The sequence below is a fragment of the Nothobranchius furzeri genome, chromosome 15, assembly GCF_043380555.1.
Source record: "Nothobranchius furzeri strain GRZ-AD chromosome 15, NfurGRZ-RIMD1, whole genome shotgun sequence".
Lineage (NCBI taxonomy): Eukaryota > Metazoa > Chordata > Actinopteri > Cyprinodontiformes > Nothobranchiidae > Nothobranchius > Nothobranchius furzeri.
Window position 1 is genome coordinate 32157564 of NC_091755.1, and position 15600 is coordinate 32173163.

Sequence of the window (15600 nt, forward strand, 5' to 3'; positions counted from 1 at the left end):
GAAAATGCACCAAAATGCTAAAATAATGAATACACACATTTAAAACACTATTAGACACTCATGTATACAGTTCATCAGCAAAAAAAGTTAATTTAGACGTTACTTGCTCTTTAAGTATCAGGCGTGACATTAAAAGCAAATGCTTTGATGCTCCACCTGAGAGTAAATCTGTAAGGCTTGTCACCAGCATTCAGACATCAATTCTGCTTGCTTCACAGCCAGACAGGACACGGTAAATAAATAAAAAATAAATAAATATATAAAAAATAAAAAATAAAGTCTATTTATCACAAAAAATAATGCTAAACTATATGTAAAGTGATTTACTAATGTAAAAAAAATGCAATATACCAAATATTTATCATTTATATGGATTTATTAACTGAACACTTTAAGAAATCTCAACTTTCCGACTGCTGTCGCTCATTTTCTCACCGTCTTCGTCGCACTCTCCTCTCTCTCGCTCGCCTTTTTCCTCCTCCTCATTCCCTCTCATCTTCCTCTGCCCGTATGTGCTCTGTTGTGTGTCTGAGTCTGATCCTCCCTCTTCCCCGCCCCTACTGCTCTGTATGTGGACAGTCTGGACACGCAGTTGCACATGTTGACCAATTGCCTGTGGCTTTCACCAAGACAAGAGGGGAAGGGGGGATGGCTCCCAATGACGAGCCGGCTCACGTCGTTCACTTCATAGAGCCGACATCAAATGCAGTTTACTTAAATGAGGATTTTACTTTGTGCTTTAAAACATGAAAACAAGCACATACAATAAGTCATTCAAGTGTATAAAACATGTTCATTTCTATGAACTGAGCAGTATATGACCATCAGTTTCGGGGGGGGGGGGGATGACGAAGACCGGTATGTATAAATTTGCTGGATGTGTGAAATGATCTAATAAAACATCTGATTTTCTAACATCTGTTGCTCACATGGTGAAAATCAGGTGACCACTGAAGGTGGTGTGATGGTTGTCACTGTCATGAATCCTTGTATTCTCCCACTGACGCAGAAACACAACATCTCCAACCTCCAACAGCAGTGTGACACTGTTGGCAGTGCTTGCAAAATAGGAAGGCTGATACTCGTATGCAATGAAGGTCTTTTCTCCATTCTTAAACAACATGGCTGCTGTAGCATGTGAAGCATGTCCATGTCCATGTATGTGGAACACAAAGTGATAGACTCCTCTCACAGGTGCGATGAAAAAACCTGAAAATTGTTTTATGAAAACATGCATGTTAGGTTATGTGGCTAGTCTAAATATTCACTAAGTGTGAGGGAAGGAGGGTGTTACATGTCCATGATGGACTGGAGATAAAAACAGTTCCCCTCAATTCTTACTGGAGTGACAGAAGATGTATGAATGTATTATTACTAGTATTTAGTGAAACTGAGTACCTGTATTTGGGTTGTAGGCATTTCCAATATTAGTAACAACATTTCTGAAGACCAGAGGTGTTTGTGCATTAAAAGGTCCAACATCTCCTGAGCCTGAGTCCAACAGAGATGCTGAGAAAGCCACTTGTTTCACTGAGAGACAAAAACTTTATTAGTTTCTCAGAATTATGCATATAGAGGTTTAGTCTCACTAAAATAGTATTAATGAAATTCTTGAATGAGCTAAACCATTGTCCAGTTCTAAAACCTTTTTAGAATTCAGTAATTCACACACACACACACACACACACACACACACACACACACACACACACACACACACACACACACACACACACACACACTCAGAGAGAGAGCACCACCAGTATCTATCTACAGTATATTAACCCTCTCAGGCTCAAAATAAGTTTTGATAAAAGGACGAACAACTAAGTCCTTCACGCAACTTCTGAGTTAAAAACTGCTCATGAAATACGTTTGTGGAGTAACCAGGTAGTTAACAATGCAAATCTGCAACATCTGCCTCCAGAGGGTTAACAAACCTTCTCCTTCTCTCCTCAGAGCCTCCACTTGGTTTTCAGTGATGTTTGCGGAGGCTTTAATGGTGATCAGTTCTCCTTCATGAGCTGAAATTACAGAAAGCAAAAACAATAAGATGGCAAAAAAAAAGCTAAACCAGACAGCTTTCACTGTACATTATACATGAACAATTTGACTAGGGTCTTTTAAAGATGAACATTGTTTGTTTTGTTTTTGTCCTGATTAATATAGATGTGTAATGTTTAAAAAAGCCATTAGTTTACTTAACAATAAATGATGAACAGTAAATACCTTGGTCCTGTTGCTTCAACTTGTCCAGTTCTCTCTTTTGTAACTCAAGTTCTTTTTCTTTTGCTAAAAATTTAGAAAACAATTAACTGGGTTTTAAACAGTAACCAAAAGTAGCACTTACAAGTAAAAAGGCCCTTCTGATTTCTGATTTGTAACTTTTACATCTACTGTTTTTTTCATCGTTTCCAATACTTTGGTCCTGTTGCTTCAGCAGCTCCAGTTCTTTTTTATTTGCTAGAAAATTTAGAAAACAATTAACTGGTTTTTAAACAGTAACCAAAAGTAGCACTTACAAGTAAAAAGGCCCTTCTGATTTCTGATTTGTAACTTTTACATCTACTGTTTTTTTCATCGTTTCCAATACCTTGGTCCTGTTGTTTCAGCAGCTCCAGTTCTCGTGTTTTAGCTGTTAGTGTTTAGGAAAAAAAGATCAAGCATCAGTATTATTTCTATTAAGTTACTCTAGCTGTACTTAGTCAACATACCTTCATTTTCTTTCTGCAAGTGCTTCACCTCCACCTTCAGTCCAGCCAGCAAGGCGCTCATCTCTCTCAGTACAGCACTGATGTCCTGTGTACATGTTTGTTGGTGCTCTGAGGGATTTCCTGCTTCTACATGTGAACCTGCTGGCTTCAAATATGAATCTGAGTCAGGATCAGGTTGTTGATGAAGCTGAGCCTCGGTAAGAGAGCAGATTAACAACAGTGTAAAAATCACTGTTACATCCATTTCCTGTCAGGCTCTGCAGGTCAGCTTTGTGCTTTCTTTGTGAACTCCTGCCTTAAATGCAGCTTTTGTTTGCCGTGCTCAAATATTACTGTGATACTACAAGGTAAAAGGACTTGAGACTTTGTACTTGTTTGTTGAATCAAAAAATGAAGTTTCGTTACTCATCATCAAATTTTTGTGTTGTCCTCAACATCTAAATAAACATTTTTTATGTATAAACTGAGGTTTACAGTTTATTAAAAACATTCAAAATGTTTGTGATTTATTAAACATCTGATATTTCTCCTATTTCAATTAAATACATGGTGTTAAAATTACAACTCATGAGTCATAATAATTAAAAATGCTAAAGCAAAACTTCAAAATGATAGAAAATCAATACTTTTAACCAGTATTTTTATGTTTTACTCTTTTTTTGTCTGCAGTCATGAGTGAAGCCAGCTAGTCAGAAAAATGCAGATAGCTGCAGCTCAGCCAGTGAGGATGGAGAGGGCCACAGCAAACAGGAATAAAGAAGATAAGACTGTTGGTTTCTGGATTCATGCGGTCTGGTCTGTTGCTGGCTGCAGTCCGGGGCAGTAATCTAATTTAGAAAATCATTACGCTTGAATTTAAAGAAACCTGTAAGTATTTCTGACATTAAGCTCCTGAGTCTAAGGCATCTGGCACAAGCCTGGATTTCAGTAAAGTAGATATCAAGCAGAGGCAGCAGCATACCTGTTTTATAAAGAGAACACATACAGGTTAGATCTGGTTTAGATCAAGTAAACAACAATAAAAGTAGCGATCATCTCCAATGTTCAGAGAGATTTATTATAAAAATGTGCAAATTTACTTCTTGTGTGAAATTGTCTAAAAATAATCAGTTGCTCACATCATGAAAAGCAGGTGACGACTGAAGGAGGTGTGACGGTTTGGATTGTAAAATAATTCTTGTGTTTTCCCACTGATGTATACACACATCTCCAGTTGTTATTACCAGTGATACCCCCACATTACTGACAGCATAAGAAGGTTGATGCTCATAGGAAAAGAGCTGCTCTCCATTCAGCTCCTGTGGGATGTGGTTGATGGCCTACATATGGGTAGAACTCAAAATGATAGGCTCATCTGAACGGTATGAAGGAAAAACCTGTAAAATACATGATTATAAATAGCTTTGTTAATGAAATGTGTGTGTTAGCTTAATATGCTAGTGTAAACTGCCACTAGGTAAGAGGGGTGTGGGTATCTGCCTGGTGATAGACTGGAGAAACAAACCAACTTCCAACAAGAACATACAATAGATCACCCACGGGTATGAAATGTTTTATTTGTCTGATTTGAGCAGCAGGTTGCCTACAGTTTCTACTGAACAAAATAAAACTTTAGAAAGTAAAAAAAAAAATAAAAATGTGACTTTGTCAGTGTTTAACTGATTTGTCTGGTTTAGACCAAATAAACTAATTCACAAGTAAAAGTGAGTGCCTACTGTTGTGTTCAAATGCAGGGATTTAAAATAAAGATTTGCTTCTTGTGTGAAATGATCAAATCTAGGTTCTGATTTTGTAAAACATCTGTTGCTCACATCGTAAACATCAGGTGACCGCTGAACGAGGTGTGATGATTCTGAATCCGTGTTTTCCCACTGATGCAAAAACACAACATCTCCCACCTCCAACAGCAGTGTGACACCACTGGCACCATTAACAGTGTAAGAAGGTTGATGCTCAGATGCGATGAACATGTGGTCTCCATTCTTTAACAAAACCATAAATGCAGTGCTTTCCCCAGTTCAAAAACTATTTTCCTCTGTGTCCGCTGACTTGTGTAGCCAAATCCTGCAGTTTTTCTTAAATAAGATTATTGTAATCAGAGCTCAGATTCACCAAACCAACCATGTTCCTGATTCATTTATCCCCTCTCATGTGCAACTTCAAAGCTTTCAGCCCATCTCTTTGCCCTATCTAGAAAAAACTGTTGCAGCCATGAAACCCTCTGGCTCCCCAGATGATGTTATCCCACCTCGTCTCCTGAAAGAGGTGTTTCCTTTAATTAGCAATAGCGTGCTAGGCATTATAAATAGTAGCTTGACATTGGCTGAAGTTCCTCAAGCCTTTAAACACGCTGTTCTACAACCAATCTTGAAAAAACCCAGCCTTGATCCCACCGATTACTCTAATCTCCGACCAATTTCCAAATTACCGTTTTTATCTAAGGTCCTTGAGAAAATAGTGTATGCACAGTTGCTGAAACATCTAAATGAAATTCAGGTAATGGACACCTGTCAGTCTGGTTGCAGAAAACAGCACAGCACTGAAACTGCTCACGTTCGGGTGTTTAATGACATTTTTCTGGCTTTAGATTCAGGTTTCCATGTGGTTCTGGTACTTTTGGATCTATCCGCAGCATTCGACATGATCGATCATGACATTTTGATCACAAGACTTCACACTTGGGCTGGCATTTCAGGCACAACCCTAGATTGGTTTAGGTCATACTTTTGTAACAGGTCTGCTAGGGTCATGTTGGATGGCTGTTCATCCGAGTCACAGCCTCTACGTTGGGGTGTCCCACAAGGTTCAATTCTCGGCCCGTTACTGTTCAACCTCTATATACTGCCCTTAGGATTCATTTTCAGAAAGCACGCTGTCTCATACCATCTTTACGCTGACGACTGTCAAATCTATTTTTCATTTAAGCCAACTCAATCAACGAAAGTTCTGTCTGATTGTATCCTTGAGGTCAAGCAATGGCTAGCTGATAACTTCCTCCATCTTAATGACTCCAAAACTGACTTAATCGTTTTCAGTCCTTACAGTACCACGGCGACTCATCAACCTGACCTCAACCATCTCTCACCTAATGTATCCTCCGTAATCTCCAACTTTGGAGTAAAAATGGACCAGGCTCTGAAGTTGGATGCCCAGGTCAATAACACAGTTAAATCATGTTTTTACCAACTAAGACGCATCTCGAAACTAAAGCACATCCTGAGTGTCCGTCTTCTGAAATCGGTGGTCCACACTTTCATCACTTCAAGGCTGGATTACTCTAACTCCTGCTTATATGGCATCAGTAAAGCAGCTCTTTCTAGACTTCAGCTGGTCCAGAACTCAGCAGCTAGGTTGCTGACTGGAGCTGACAGAAGACAACACATTTCACCAATTCTGAAATCTCTCCACTGGTTGCCCGTGCAGTTCAGGATAAATTTCAAAATTATGCTTCTGACTTACAAATCCTTGAACCATCAAGCTCCTCCATATCTGTGTGAACTTGTCCATTACTACAACCCGCCGCGTGCTCTCAGGTCTGAAGATAAGCTCCTCCTAGCTGTTCCGAATGCACGTTTAAAAAGCCGTGGAGAAAGGGCTTTCTCTGTGTGTGCACCGACGCTGTGGAACGCATTACCACTGCTAGTGAGGCAAGCACCAACAGCTAGCATTTTTAAATCACGCCTGAAAACTCACTACTTCAACCTAGCATTTACCACATAATTATGAACCTCACTCACATCTGCACTGTTTAAAAATGGACTTCACAATATCAACTTCCGTACTATTTGAGGTTCTTTTTTAAAATGTTTTTCTAATTTTTTATTCTCCCTGTGTCTTATTGATTTTTAGATGTTAGTTTTGGGAATTTTGTTGTATTTCCTTTTTATCTTCTATCTGTGTTCGACATGTTTGTATATCGCCAGTTTAATTAACTAACATTTTTAGTGTACAGCGCCTTGTTTGGTTGTAATGCCTTGTGAATGCGCTTTATAAAAAAAATTGGATTGGATTGGAACACAGGATGTGAAGCATGTCCATATCCAAATATGTAGAACTCAATGTGATAGGCTCCTCTGACTGGTGCGATGAAAAAACCTGTAGTAGAATACGTAGTAATAATAATAATAATAATAATAATAATAATAATAATAATAATAGTTGGGTTAGGGTTGTGATGTGATGAAATAGAAACCAGATCCCACTGACTTTTACAGCAGATGAATAAATGTATTATTAATAGTATTTAGTGAAACTGAGTACCTGTATTTGGGTTGTGGGCATTTCCAATAATGGAAACAACACATTTGAAGACCAGAGGTGTTTTTACATTACAAGGTCCAACATCTCCTTCGCCTGAGTCCATCAGAGAGGCTGAAAAAGCCACTTGTTTCACTGGGAGACAAAATATTTAAAGTTTATAAATTTAATTATTCAGACAGAGGTTTGTTGTCACTAAATAAGCATTAAGGAAACTTGAACGAGCTAAATGTTTTCCAGTACTAAAACCTAAAATGAGGAGTATATGTAACCCTCCTGGCCATGTACTCTGGTACTCTGATGTGTAATGTTTAATTAAGGTCATTGATTGTTTCCGAAGGTATTTGAATAATGATCATTTATGTACACAAATACCTTGGTACTGCTGCTTCAGCTTGAACAGTTCGTTGGTGTTTGCTGAAAAGAAATAAATGATCAAAAATGATGTAAGTTAACAATTGTAATACTTTTATTTATAAAACATAAGGCTCTTCCAATGTCTAATTTGTAACTTTTACATGTATTTGAGTTTTCATTGTTAACACCTTGGTTTTGTTTCAGCTTGTCCAGCTCACTCTTCTGCAACTCCAGTTCTTTTGCGTTACCATACCAACTTTATTTCTACAGCACAATTTAAGACACAGCGTGAGAGCTGACCAAAGTGCTGAACAGGCAGGATCAATTAAAACAAAAGTAAAAACAATAAAAAGATAAAACACAACAATAAAGACTATAAAATCATAACACCATAACATGAATCACTGTCTAAAAGCCAAGTCACAAAAGTAGGTTTTTAAACGAGATTTAAAAACAGGCAGAGAAGATGCCAGCCTAACTGTAATGGGCAATGAGTTCCAGAGCATGGACAAACTCACGTTCACCTCGTGATTTGTAGGACATCCGGGGAGTCCAAAGCAGTAGACGGCCAGCTGACCTCAACATACGAGAAGGTACATAGGGAGTCAGCAGGTCGGACAGATAAGGAGGAGCTAGGTCGTGTAGGGCTTTAAAAACAAACATCAATATCTTAAAACACACACGAAATGTGATGGGGAGTCAGCTTTAGCTGTTAGTGTTAAAAAAACAAATATCAATTATCAGTATATTTCTATAAAAATACTTTAGGTAGAACGGTAACTCCTACAGGTGTACTTGGTTAAAATACCTTCATTTTCTTTCTGTAAGTACTTCACCTCCACCTTCAGTCCAGCCAGTGAGGCGCTAGTCTCTCTCAGCGCAGCATTGATGTCTTGTGTACATGTTCTTTTGGTGCTCTGAGGCATTTCCTGCTTCTACATGTGAACCTGCTGGCTTCAAATATGAATTAATTTCATTGTCAGTTTGTAGGTGAAGCTGGGCCTCAGTAAGAGAGCAGATGAAGAAAAGTTTAATAAGAATTGTCACCTTTCTTCAGTGTCAGCCTTTGCAGGTCAGAATTGTGCTTTCTATGTTAACCCAAGTTTTAAATGCAGCTTTTATTATCATTTAGTATCATTTCTATCAGATTGTAGTCTCAGGGAAATTCCCAGGTGATCTGCGCAGTGGTGCAGTGGTTAGAGCTGTTGCCTTGTAGCAAGAAGGTCCTGGGTTTGCTTCCCAGCCTGGGATCTTTCTGCATGGAGTTTGCATGTTCTCCCTGTGCATGCGTGGGTTCTCTCCTCTCCAGGTATTTCGGCTTCCTCCCACAGTCCAAAAACATGACTGTTAGGTTGATTGGTCTGTCCAAATTGTCCTTAGGTGTGAATGTGCGTGTGTGTGATTGTTTGTCCTGTGTGTCTCTGTGTTGCCCTGCGATGGACTGGCTCTCTGTCCAGGGTGTATCCCGCCTGATTGCTCGTTGACCGCTGGAGATAGGCACCAGCCCCCCGCGACCCTGCGTGGACAAAGCGGGTTCAGAAAATGGATGGATGGATATATTTTTTTGTTTTTTTTTTATCACAGAATAACTAATTCAGATGTGATTTTTGTAAAAACGGAGTTTGTTTCCGAATTTTATTCCCAGTGGTTCCACTTGGTTTATGTGGTTTGCTGCAGCTTTGCGATCAGATAAGTGATGTGACAGGAAATCGGTGTGAGATCAAATATTTCTCAAAAACTCCACTTCTCTAATCTTCATTGTTTGCATCATAAAATAAAATACTGGTAAATAACAAGATAGAAATTTCTAAAAGAATTGTTGAGAGATTCTGTTTTTGTTTAAGAGTTTACGAAAAAGTCTCAGTTACAAACAAACAGAATGTTTTGTTGTTTTCATGTATGATGCTCCACCTGCAACATTAAACAAGTAAACCAGATTATCTTCTCTGATGTTTCCTCAAATGTTTAAAGATGATGATCTAGTGTGATGGATAATATAATTTTATGAATGATAAAATATTTTCTATCTTTGTTTCCTCAATAATTCTCATGTAATAAAATCTGAGAAACTATCTTATGGGAGGTGATAACATTCACATTTTCTTTTCTACAGCTTTGTTACTTCCTCTACAATTCATTTCCCCTAAAATTGAAGAAAATGATCATTTATTAATTAATGATTTAGTGAGCTTTTAATTTAACTGGTGAAAACAATACATCAGATTTTATTATTACAAAATATCCAAGAGTAATCTGGCTTATTTGGAATCATTAACATTTAAAGATAAAACAAATTATCAAATGAAAATGTCTCCATTGACCAAAGTTCACTTCTCTAAAAATCAGCCATAAAAAAACTCTCTCGCTTTTCTTTTATTAATTTAGGAATGTCCCAAAAAGTACATTTATACCACAATATTTTTACCTGATGCTTCGGGTGGTAAAGGTTTGATGAAGAGAAATAGAAGAACTTGAAAGTTACAAAAAACAAAACTGTTTCTACAGAACATCCACTAGAGGGTGCTGTTGTGCAATATTTGAATTTAACAGCACCATTTTTAAATATTTTACATAACTAACACTTAACCTAAAAAACGTTTTTTCAGTAACACGTGTTATAAACAGCAGTTTCTGATGATCTGCTTCAGGACTACAGATGAAACTTAAAAGGTTTAAAAAGGATTTAAAAAGAAAGGTGTGCTGTTTCCTGCTTCACAAAAGAAAAAGACAAATATTTTGTACATGTGAGATAAGAGACACACTGAAAATGTATTTATTTTTTATTGTTGAAATGAAATTTAATTATTTATATAAAAACTGTTTAAGAAATGCTACTATAGAAATCTAATTATTCATTACTGGTTCATCTTCATTTTTTTAGAAGATTTTTCAGGGAACTTTATTTATCTATTAATTTGATTGCAGAATAAAACTCTGATGTCAACAAGCCTTTGTTGTGAAAGGTACAGTTGGACATTTACATTTTTTAAACCTTAAACTTAAGATCTTTGGGTTGGGTTTTGTAAAATGTTTATAAATAATTCATATCTGTTCTGTATACCTTTTTGAGCATTTTAAGTTTTGGAGGAATTGAGTTTATCTTTGCTCAAACAGACACACTATCAGTTAATCAGAACAGTTTATGCAAATGCATTTTCACATTATTTCACTACAATATTATTCATTAAGAAATACTTAATTCTAACAGGAAATATTAAAGATCATCCACTAGTTTCTACTGTTTGAATGAATGAACAAATGGGTTTTATTTAAGTACTTTAAATAAAAAGAAAGTACCGAAAATAAAAATTATTTTGTAAATAGCCATGTCATAAAACTGAATTCACACAACACTTTTAGGATTAAACAGTTTTGGTTTTGCTTTATATATTGTAGTTATCTTTTAGAACTGGCCTGTGTTGGACTAGCCATTAGCTTATCAATTTTGTCAAAATTAATGTCTATTCCTCTAAACACACATGAAGGTCAGGGGCGTGTCCAGGCAGTGGTCTGGGGTAGCACATGCTGCCCTTGGAATCTGACTGGCCACCCCAGGTGCCACCACACTAATTTACTTTTAAATAGGCTTTTCACTGTCCATAAAAGGCTTGGGGGTAAAACAAAGAAAGCATAACCATTGGTGCCACCCATGCACTAAGTTGTGCCTCACCTGGGCCACCCCATTTTAAAAGACCTGGACACGCCACTGATAAAGGTGAACTTTACAACACTGGAAACCTGATGCACGAGAATTGTGTGAAGTTTTATTATTGAAAAATGGGTGAATTTATTCGAATGTAAACTTCTAGCATAGATTTATCACCACCGTCTTGCATATATTTCACCATCACTGATGAACCTGATGAGTGGGTATGTCTCTTTAAGAGGAAGGAAATCAAAGACACGGAACTGCTTCCTCCTTACCCCACAACCAAAACAGTGGTCCGCTATGGGAGAGTCCGCGTCTTCGGGAGGTCTTCTCATCTAGCTGCTGCCAGCAGCCTGCTGGTGTCAAATCGTCCGGATCATCGTCTCCTCCACCATGCTGCAGCTGAACGACGCGGTGGAGCCGGAGAGCCCGGGTGTTGCGGTTCTCCATCCCGCAGAGATCGAGGAGGGTGTCGAGGTTGCCTTCACGCCGCCGGAGGCCGCCTCCCGAACCCTCGGACACGCAGCCTCCGTGGCCTGCTGTCCCCCCTTACAGACGCTGACGCCTTTCCATGTGCACAACCCCACGATGCAGGCGAAGGTGAAGGACTACTTCGTGTTCAGGGTGAGTTTTCTTTTTTTTTTTTTAACTGTCAATAATCTAATAGAATCAGCAGTGCAGTTTTAATTAGAGAAACAGAAACACGTCACAGGGATGCTGATGATTGACAGCTGGGTGTGATGCTCGTCCCAGCCAGGTACCATTGAGCAGGCTGTGATCGACATCCGGACTGTGGCTCTTCCATCCGAGGACGGGGAGGTGCTCAGCGTCTGGCTGCTGGCAGAGTGGGTCTACCATCATCATCATCATCATCATCATCATCATGTGCATTAATATCTGGATGATCTTATTTTCTGTCTTTTTTTCTTCTCCAGAGTCGACCACTGGAACAATGAAAAGGAGAAACTAGTTCTTATAACAGACAAGTGGGTCAATTAGTTTTAATACATTGAGTAAATAAAAATACCAACACTGTGTGTGTGTGTGTGTGTGTGTGTGTGTGTGTGTGTGTGTGTGTGTGTGTGTGTGTGTGTGTAGGTCTTTGCTGGTGTGTAAGTATGACTTCATCAATTTGCTGTGTCAACAAGTGATCCGGATCTCCCTCAACGCTGTGGACACCATCTCCATTGGAGAATTTGAGTTTCCACCCAAATCCCTTAACAAGTAGGTGTTTCCTTTCTTTAAAGGGGCATTATGGAAGTTTGACAGCCAAAACATGTATAGAAATAATAAATTTCTTTTTCATACATTCTCCTGCAATGCCCTGGTCCTGTAGAATGAGCCCTGGCATTCTTACCGTGATTGCCTGTTTTTCTGGTAAAATCACAGAAAAAGAGAGATGCTCGGGTCGAGCAGGATGCTTCATGCGCGTTCACGCTCAGGCATAGCCCTCCGAACCGTTTTTTGAAAGTTGTTTCAACTGTCATCAAGGATATAAATGTTACAGATACAAAACATATCACTGGCGCTTTAGCTCGTAAGATGTTGGATTTTCGTGCAGAAGACCTGGGTTTGATACTGGATGTGAACAAAGTTTATTTAGTGTATTTTTTACATTAATGATATATTTTTTACAGTAATAAGACGCCCAAATTTTTATTTGAGACTCGCCGAACGGCATTGAATTCACAGATAAAAAAGATGTGGGTTCAACTTTCATTTTGGAACATTTTTTCAAGCAAGGGAAGGGAATGTCTGAGCATGCAGGAGGACTGACCCATCATAAACCTTTGTCGGCTGTGCTGAAGAGAAAGGTACAGAGCCAAATTATTTAATTAATTAGCTGCGCGTTCTCCTGTCCTCTGTCCTCCAGGCGACACACACACACACACACACACACACACACACACACAAAGGGACTGTCTCAGCTGTTATTTTCGTTAAGGAGTGTGCACGTACAGCATGCGCGCCTCGTGCACGAGCCTACTATTGAAGCTGCCGTTACGCTTTTGGCCTGAGGGAGCAATTGCGAGCATAAAAATTAAAAACTCCATAAAGGCCCTTTAAGCATTTCAACAGCAAATGAATGGTTATTATCAGACTTATATCACAACATTATGACTGGTCAGGTGGACAAACAATATAATTGAGTGCATGGAGTCCATGTTAATGGGGCTGAGTATTAGGTCCATGAAGAGCTTTGTATTATAGAGTGGGGTATTACCGGTTTGGACTGGATTCCCACAAAAGCATTTCAATTCAGTGATGCAGCATTGGAGAGGCAGGTGTACACCACAGACTCCTTTTTTGTGTTTCTGAGCACTTTTGTGGGGCCAATGACGACTACAGTAGCTGGGGAAGATTTTTGGGTTGTGATTGGTTTGCAAAAAGGCTCAACTAAGATTTAGGTTTAAATGCAGCGTCTGGTTCTGGCAGCAAGGTTGCAGGTTTTTCCCAGCAGATCACCTCAGCATACAGAACCTGTTAGTGGTCGTAATGTTATGACTGGTAATGTTTTATCGAGCTAATTAAGACTTTTAAAGTACTGCCACATTTGCTGAAATCCTTTATTCTTTATTCATCTGTTGTCGGTTGCTGCTCTGCAGAAGAGAGGGCTACGGGATCCGTGTCCAGTGGGACAAACGACCACGAGCTTCGTTCTTGAACCGCTGGAACCCCTGGTCCACAGAAATGCCCTATGCCACCTTCACAGAGCATCCCATGGCCCGTGCTGATGAGAAGGTGGCCTCTCTCTGCCAGGTATCATTAATTTGACCAAATATGGTGGACATGTGTACTGCAAAGACCATTAAACCTTCTCTTGGAGCATTTCTCTTTGGGGAAACATGACTGCACTGAAAGTCTGAGTTGTAAGCTAAAAGACAATGAGCACTATGCAGGTCTTTGATGCATAAACAGCAACAAAAGCAGCTCCCTCAGTCATGGGCCAACTGGAAACAATGGAGTGATTGGTGCTTTAATGGTAAAAGTCATCGTCCTAAACAAAGACAGTGATTCTTCCAACTTGAATCTATTTTTATGACTTTGTGCAGAGTTAGCGCCGCTCAAAGATGCTTTTTATTGACGCTAATCTGTGTTATAACTGGGAATATCCCCATTCCACGCGGTTTACTTCCCCTTTCATAATACAAATGTTACATGTTCATAAAGAGCTGACCCCGCTTTATTTATTCTTCTAAAGTTGGACAACTTCCGAACCCAGCTGGTGCAGGCGGTGAAGAAGGCCCATAAGGAGCACCCAATCCCGGGTCGGGCTAACGGCGTCCTGATCCTGGAGCGACCCCTGCTCATCGAGACGTATCTAGGGATCATGTCCTTCATCAACAACGAAGCAAAGCTGGGCTACTCCATGACACGTGGGAAGTTCGGCTTTTAAATCAGTTGTGTTTATGTTCTACCACTCTGTTCAAAGGAACGCTCCAGATTAAGGTGTGCATCAAGTCCATTACCTGTTCACACCACCTGACGTTGGTGTCACTACTGTTCGATCTGCAGCTGATAAAAGCTGTGCAGACTACGCCTTATGCAGCTTGTAGTCATTTAAAATTAATTGGGGGTGAAAGCTACACTGCTCACTTGAAGCTTCCAGAACTAACGAGATGTTTGAGTTTGGCTGGTTAGATGAAGAATTTCATTAGTTTGTTTTTCTGCAGAAACAACAAAGAGCTCCATCAGATAAAATCCACGAAACCACGTTAAACCACGTTAAACGACATTCAGAATTCTTCTTTAACATGGTTTGAAATTAGAATGGCAACAATTGGAGGTGATTTAGTCATGTGACACGATGGGAGCATTTCAACATCAGTGAGGGGAAAAGGTTGCATAACTATCCTGTAGCTTGTTGTTCTTGCACGTATTTATTTGCTTTGAAGAGAGAGCTAGTGACAGGGCTAGATAAACGTCATTAGGAAACCCTCATTTTTTATCGTTTACTTCCAGGAAAAAAAAAACTCTTAATGGTGTTCAACATTTAACCAGGATTTTTAAGGAACTCTAGTAGTTTTGGTTTGTTTCAGTCTGGCCGTTTAACTGGTTTAGAGCCATTCAAGCTTTAAAATGAAAACGTAACTTCTTTAAATTTCCATCAAAAACAAAGGTCAGGGATCGTTTTACTGGCAAAGAAAGATCTAAACATCTAAAAAGAGACAACTTGGTGTATTTTAGCAGGACTCTTATAAATGGGATGTGACAGGTTTCAGACATAAAAGACTATTTTTTTAACGGTCAGTGTTATAAGCTGATATTCTCAAACAGATCCCTCAAATATCTGCCGGATCCAAATTACGCCTTTTCCTTAAGTTGATGTATCATTTTGATGACACTAACATGTAAAGTAGCAAAGGGTTCGTTTTAAGGTCAGCTGTTAGTGAAGTTGTCCCTTATGCATAAACACAACACGGGTTCATTCCTTCAGGTTAGGAGTTTTTAATGTTCGAATGACTCCGTCCATGTAATCTAGAAGGTGGGAGGAAAGTGAAAATGGTAACATATGAAGACTGCTAATGAGTAAAATGTCTATTATTATTTTATGACCTTATAAAACCTGGAGAATGAAAGCCAAGCTCATTGGAAACTGAAGACATTCGTGTAATAAAGCAT

At 39.1% G+C, this 15600-nt stretch overlaps 2 protein-coding genes across 2 annotated transcripts; one reads left to right on the top strand and one right to left on the bottom strand.

Annotated features, from left to right (window-relative positions):
- Positions 1-357: 357 nt before the first annotated feature.
- On the bottom strand, positions 358-3133 carry LOC139063384 (uncharacterized). The gene is made up of 6 exons (XM_070545160.1): positions 2715-3133; positions 2594-2635; positions 2230-2292; positions 1941-2024; positions 1399-1530; positions 358-1209 (listed from the first exon to the last, which is right to left on the bottom strand). The coding sequence occupies exons 1-6, from the start codon at positions 2956-2958 to the stop codon at positions 926-928; spliced, it is 849 nt and encodes a 282-aa protein (XP_070401261.1). The 5' UTR covers positions 2959-3133; the 3' UTR covers positions 358-925.
- Positions 3134-11254: 8121 nt separating this feature from the next.
- Positions 11255-14607, top strand: tprg1l (tumor protein p63 regulated 1-like). Its single transcript, XM_054746376.2, has 6 exons — positions 11255-11601; positions 11731-11822; positions 11913-11963; positions 12076-12201; positions 13584-13737; positions 14180-14607. Exons 1-6 carry the CDS (start codon positions 11371-11373, stop codon positions 14372-14374), a joined length of 849 nt encoding a protein of 282 aa, XP_054602351.1. The 5' UTR covers positions 11255-11370; the 3' UTR covers positions 14375-14607.
- Positions 14608-15600: the final 993 nt, after the last annotated feature.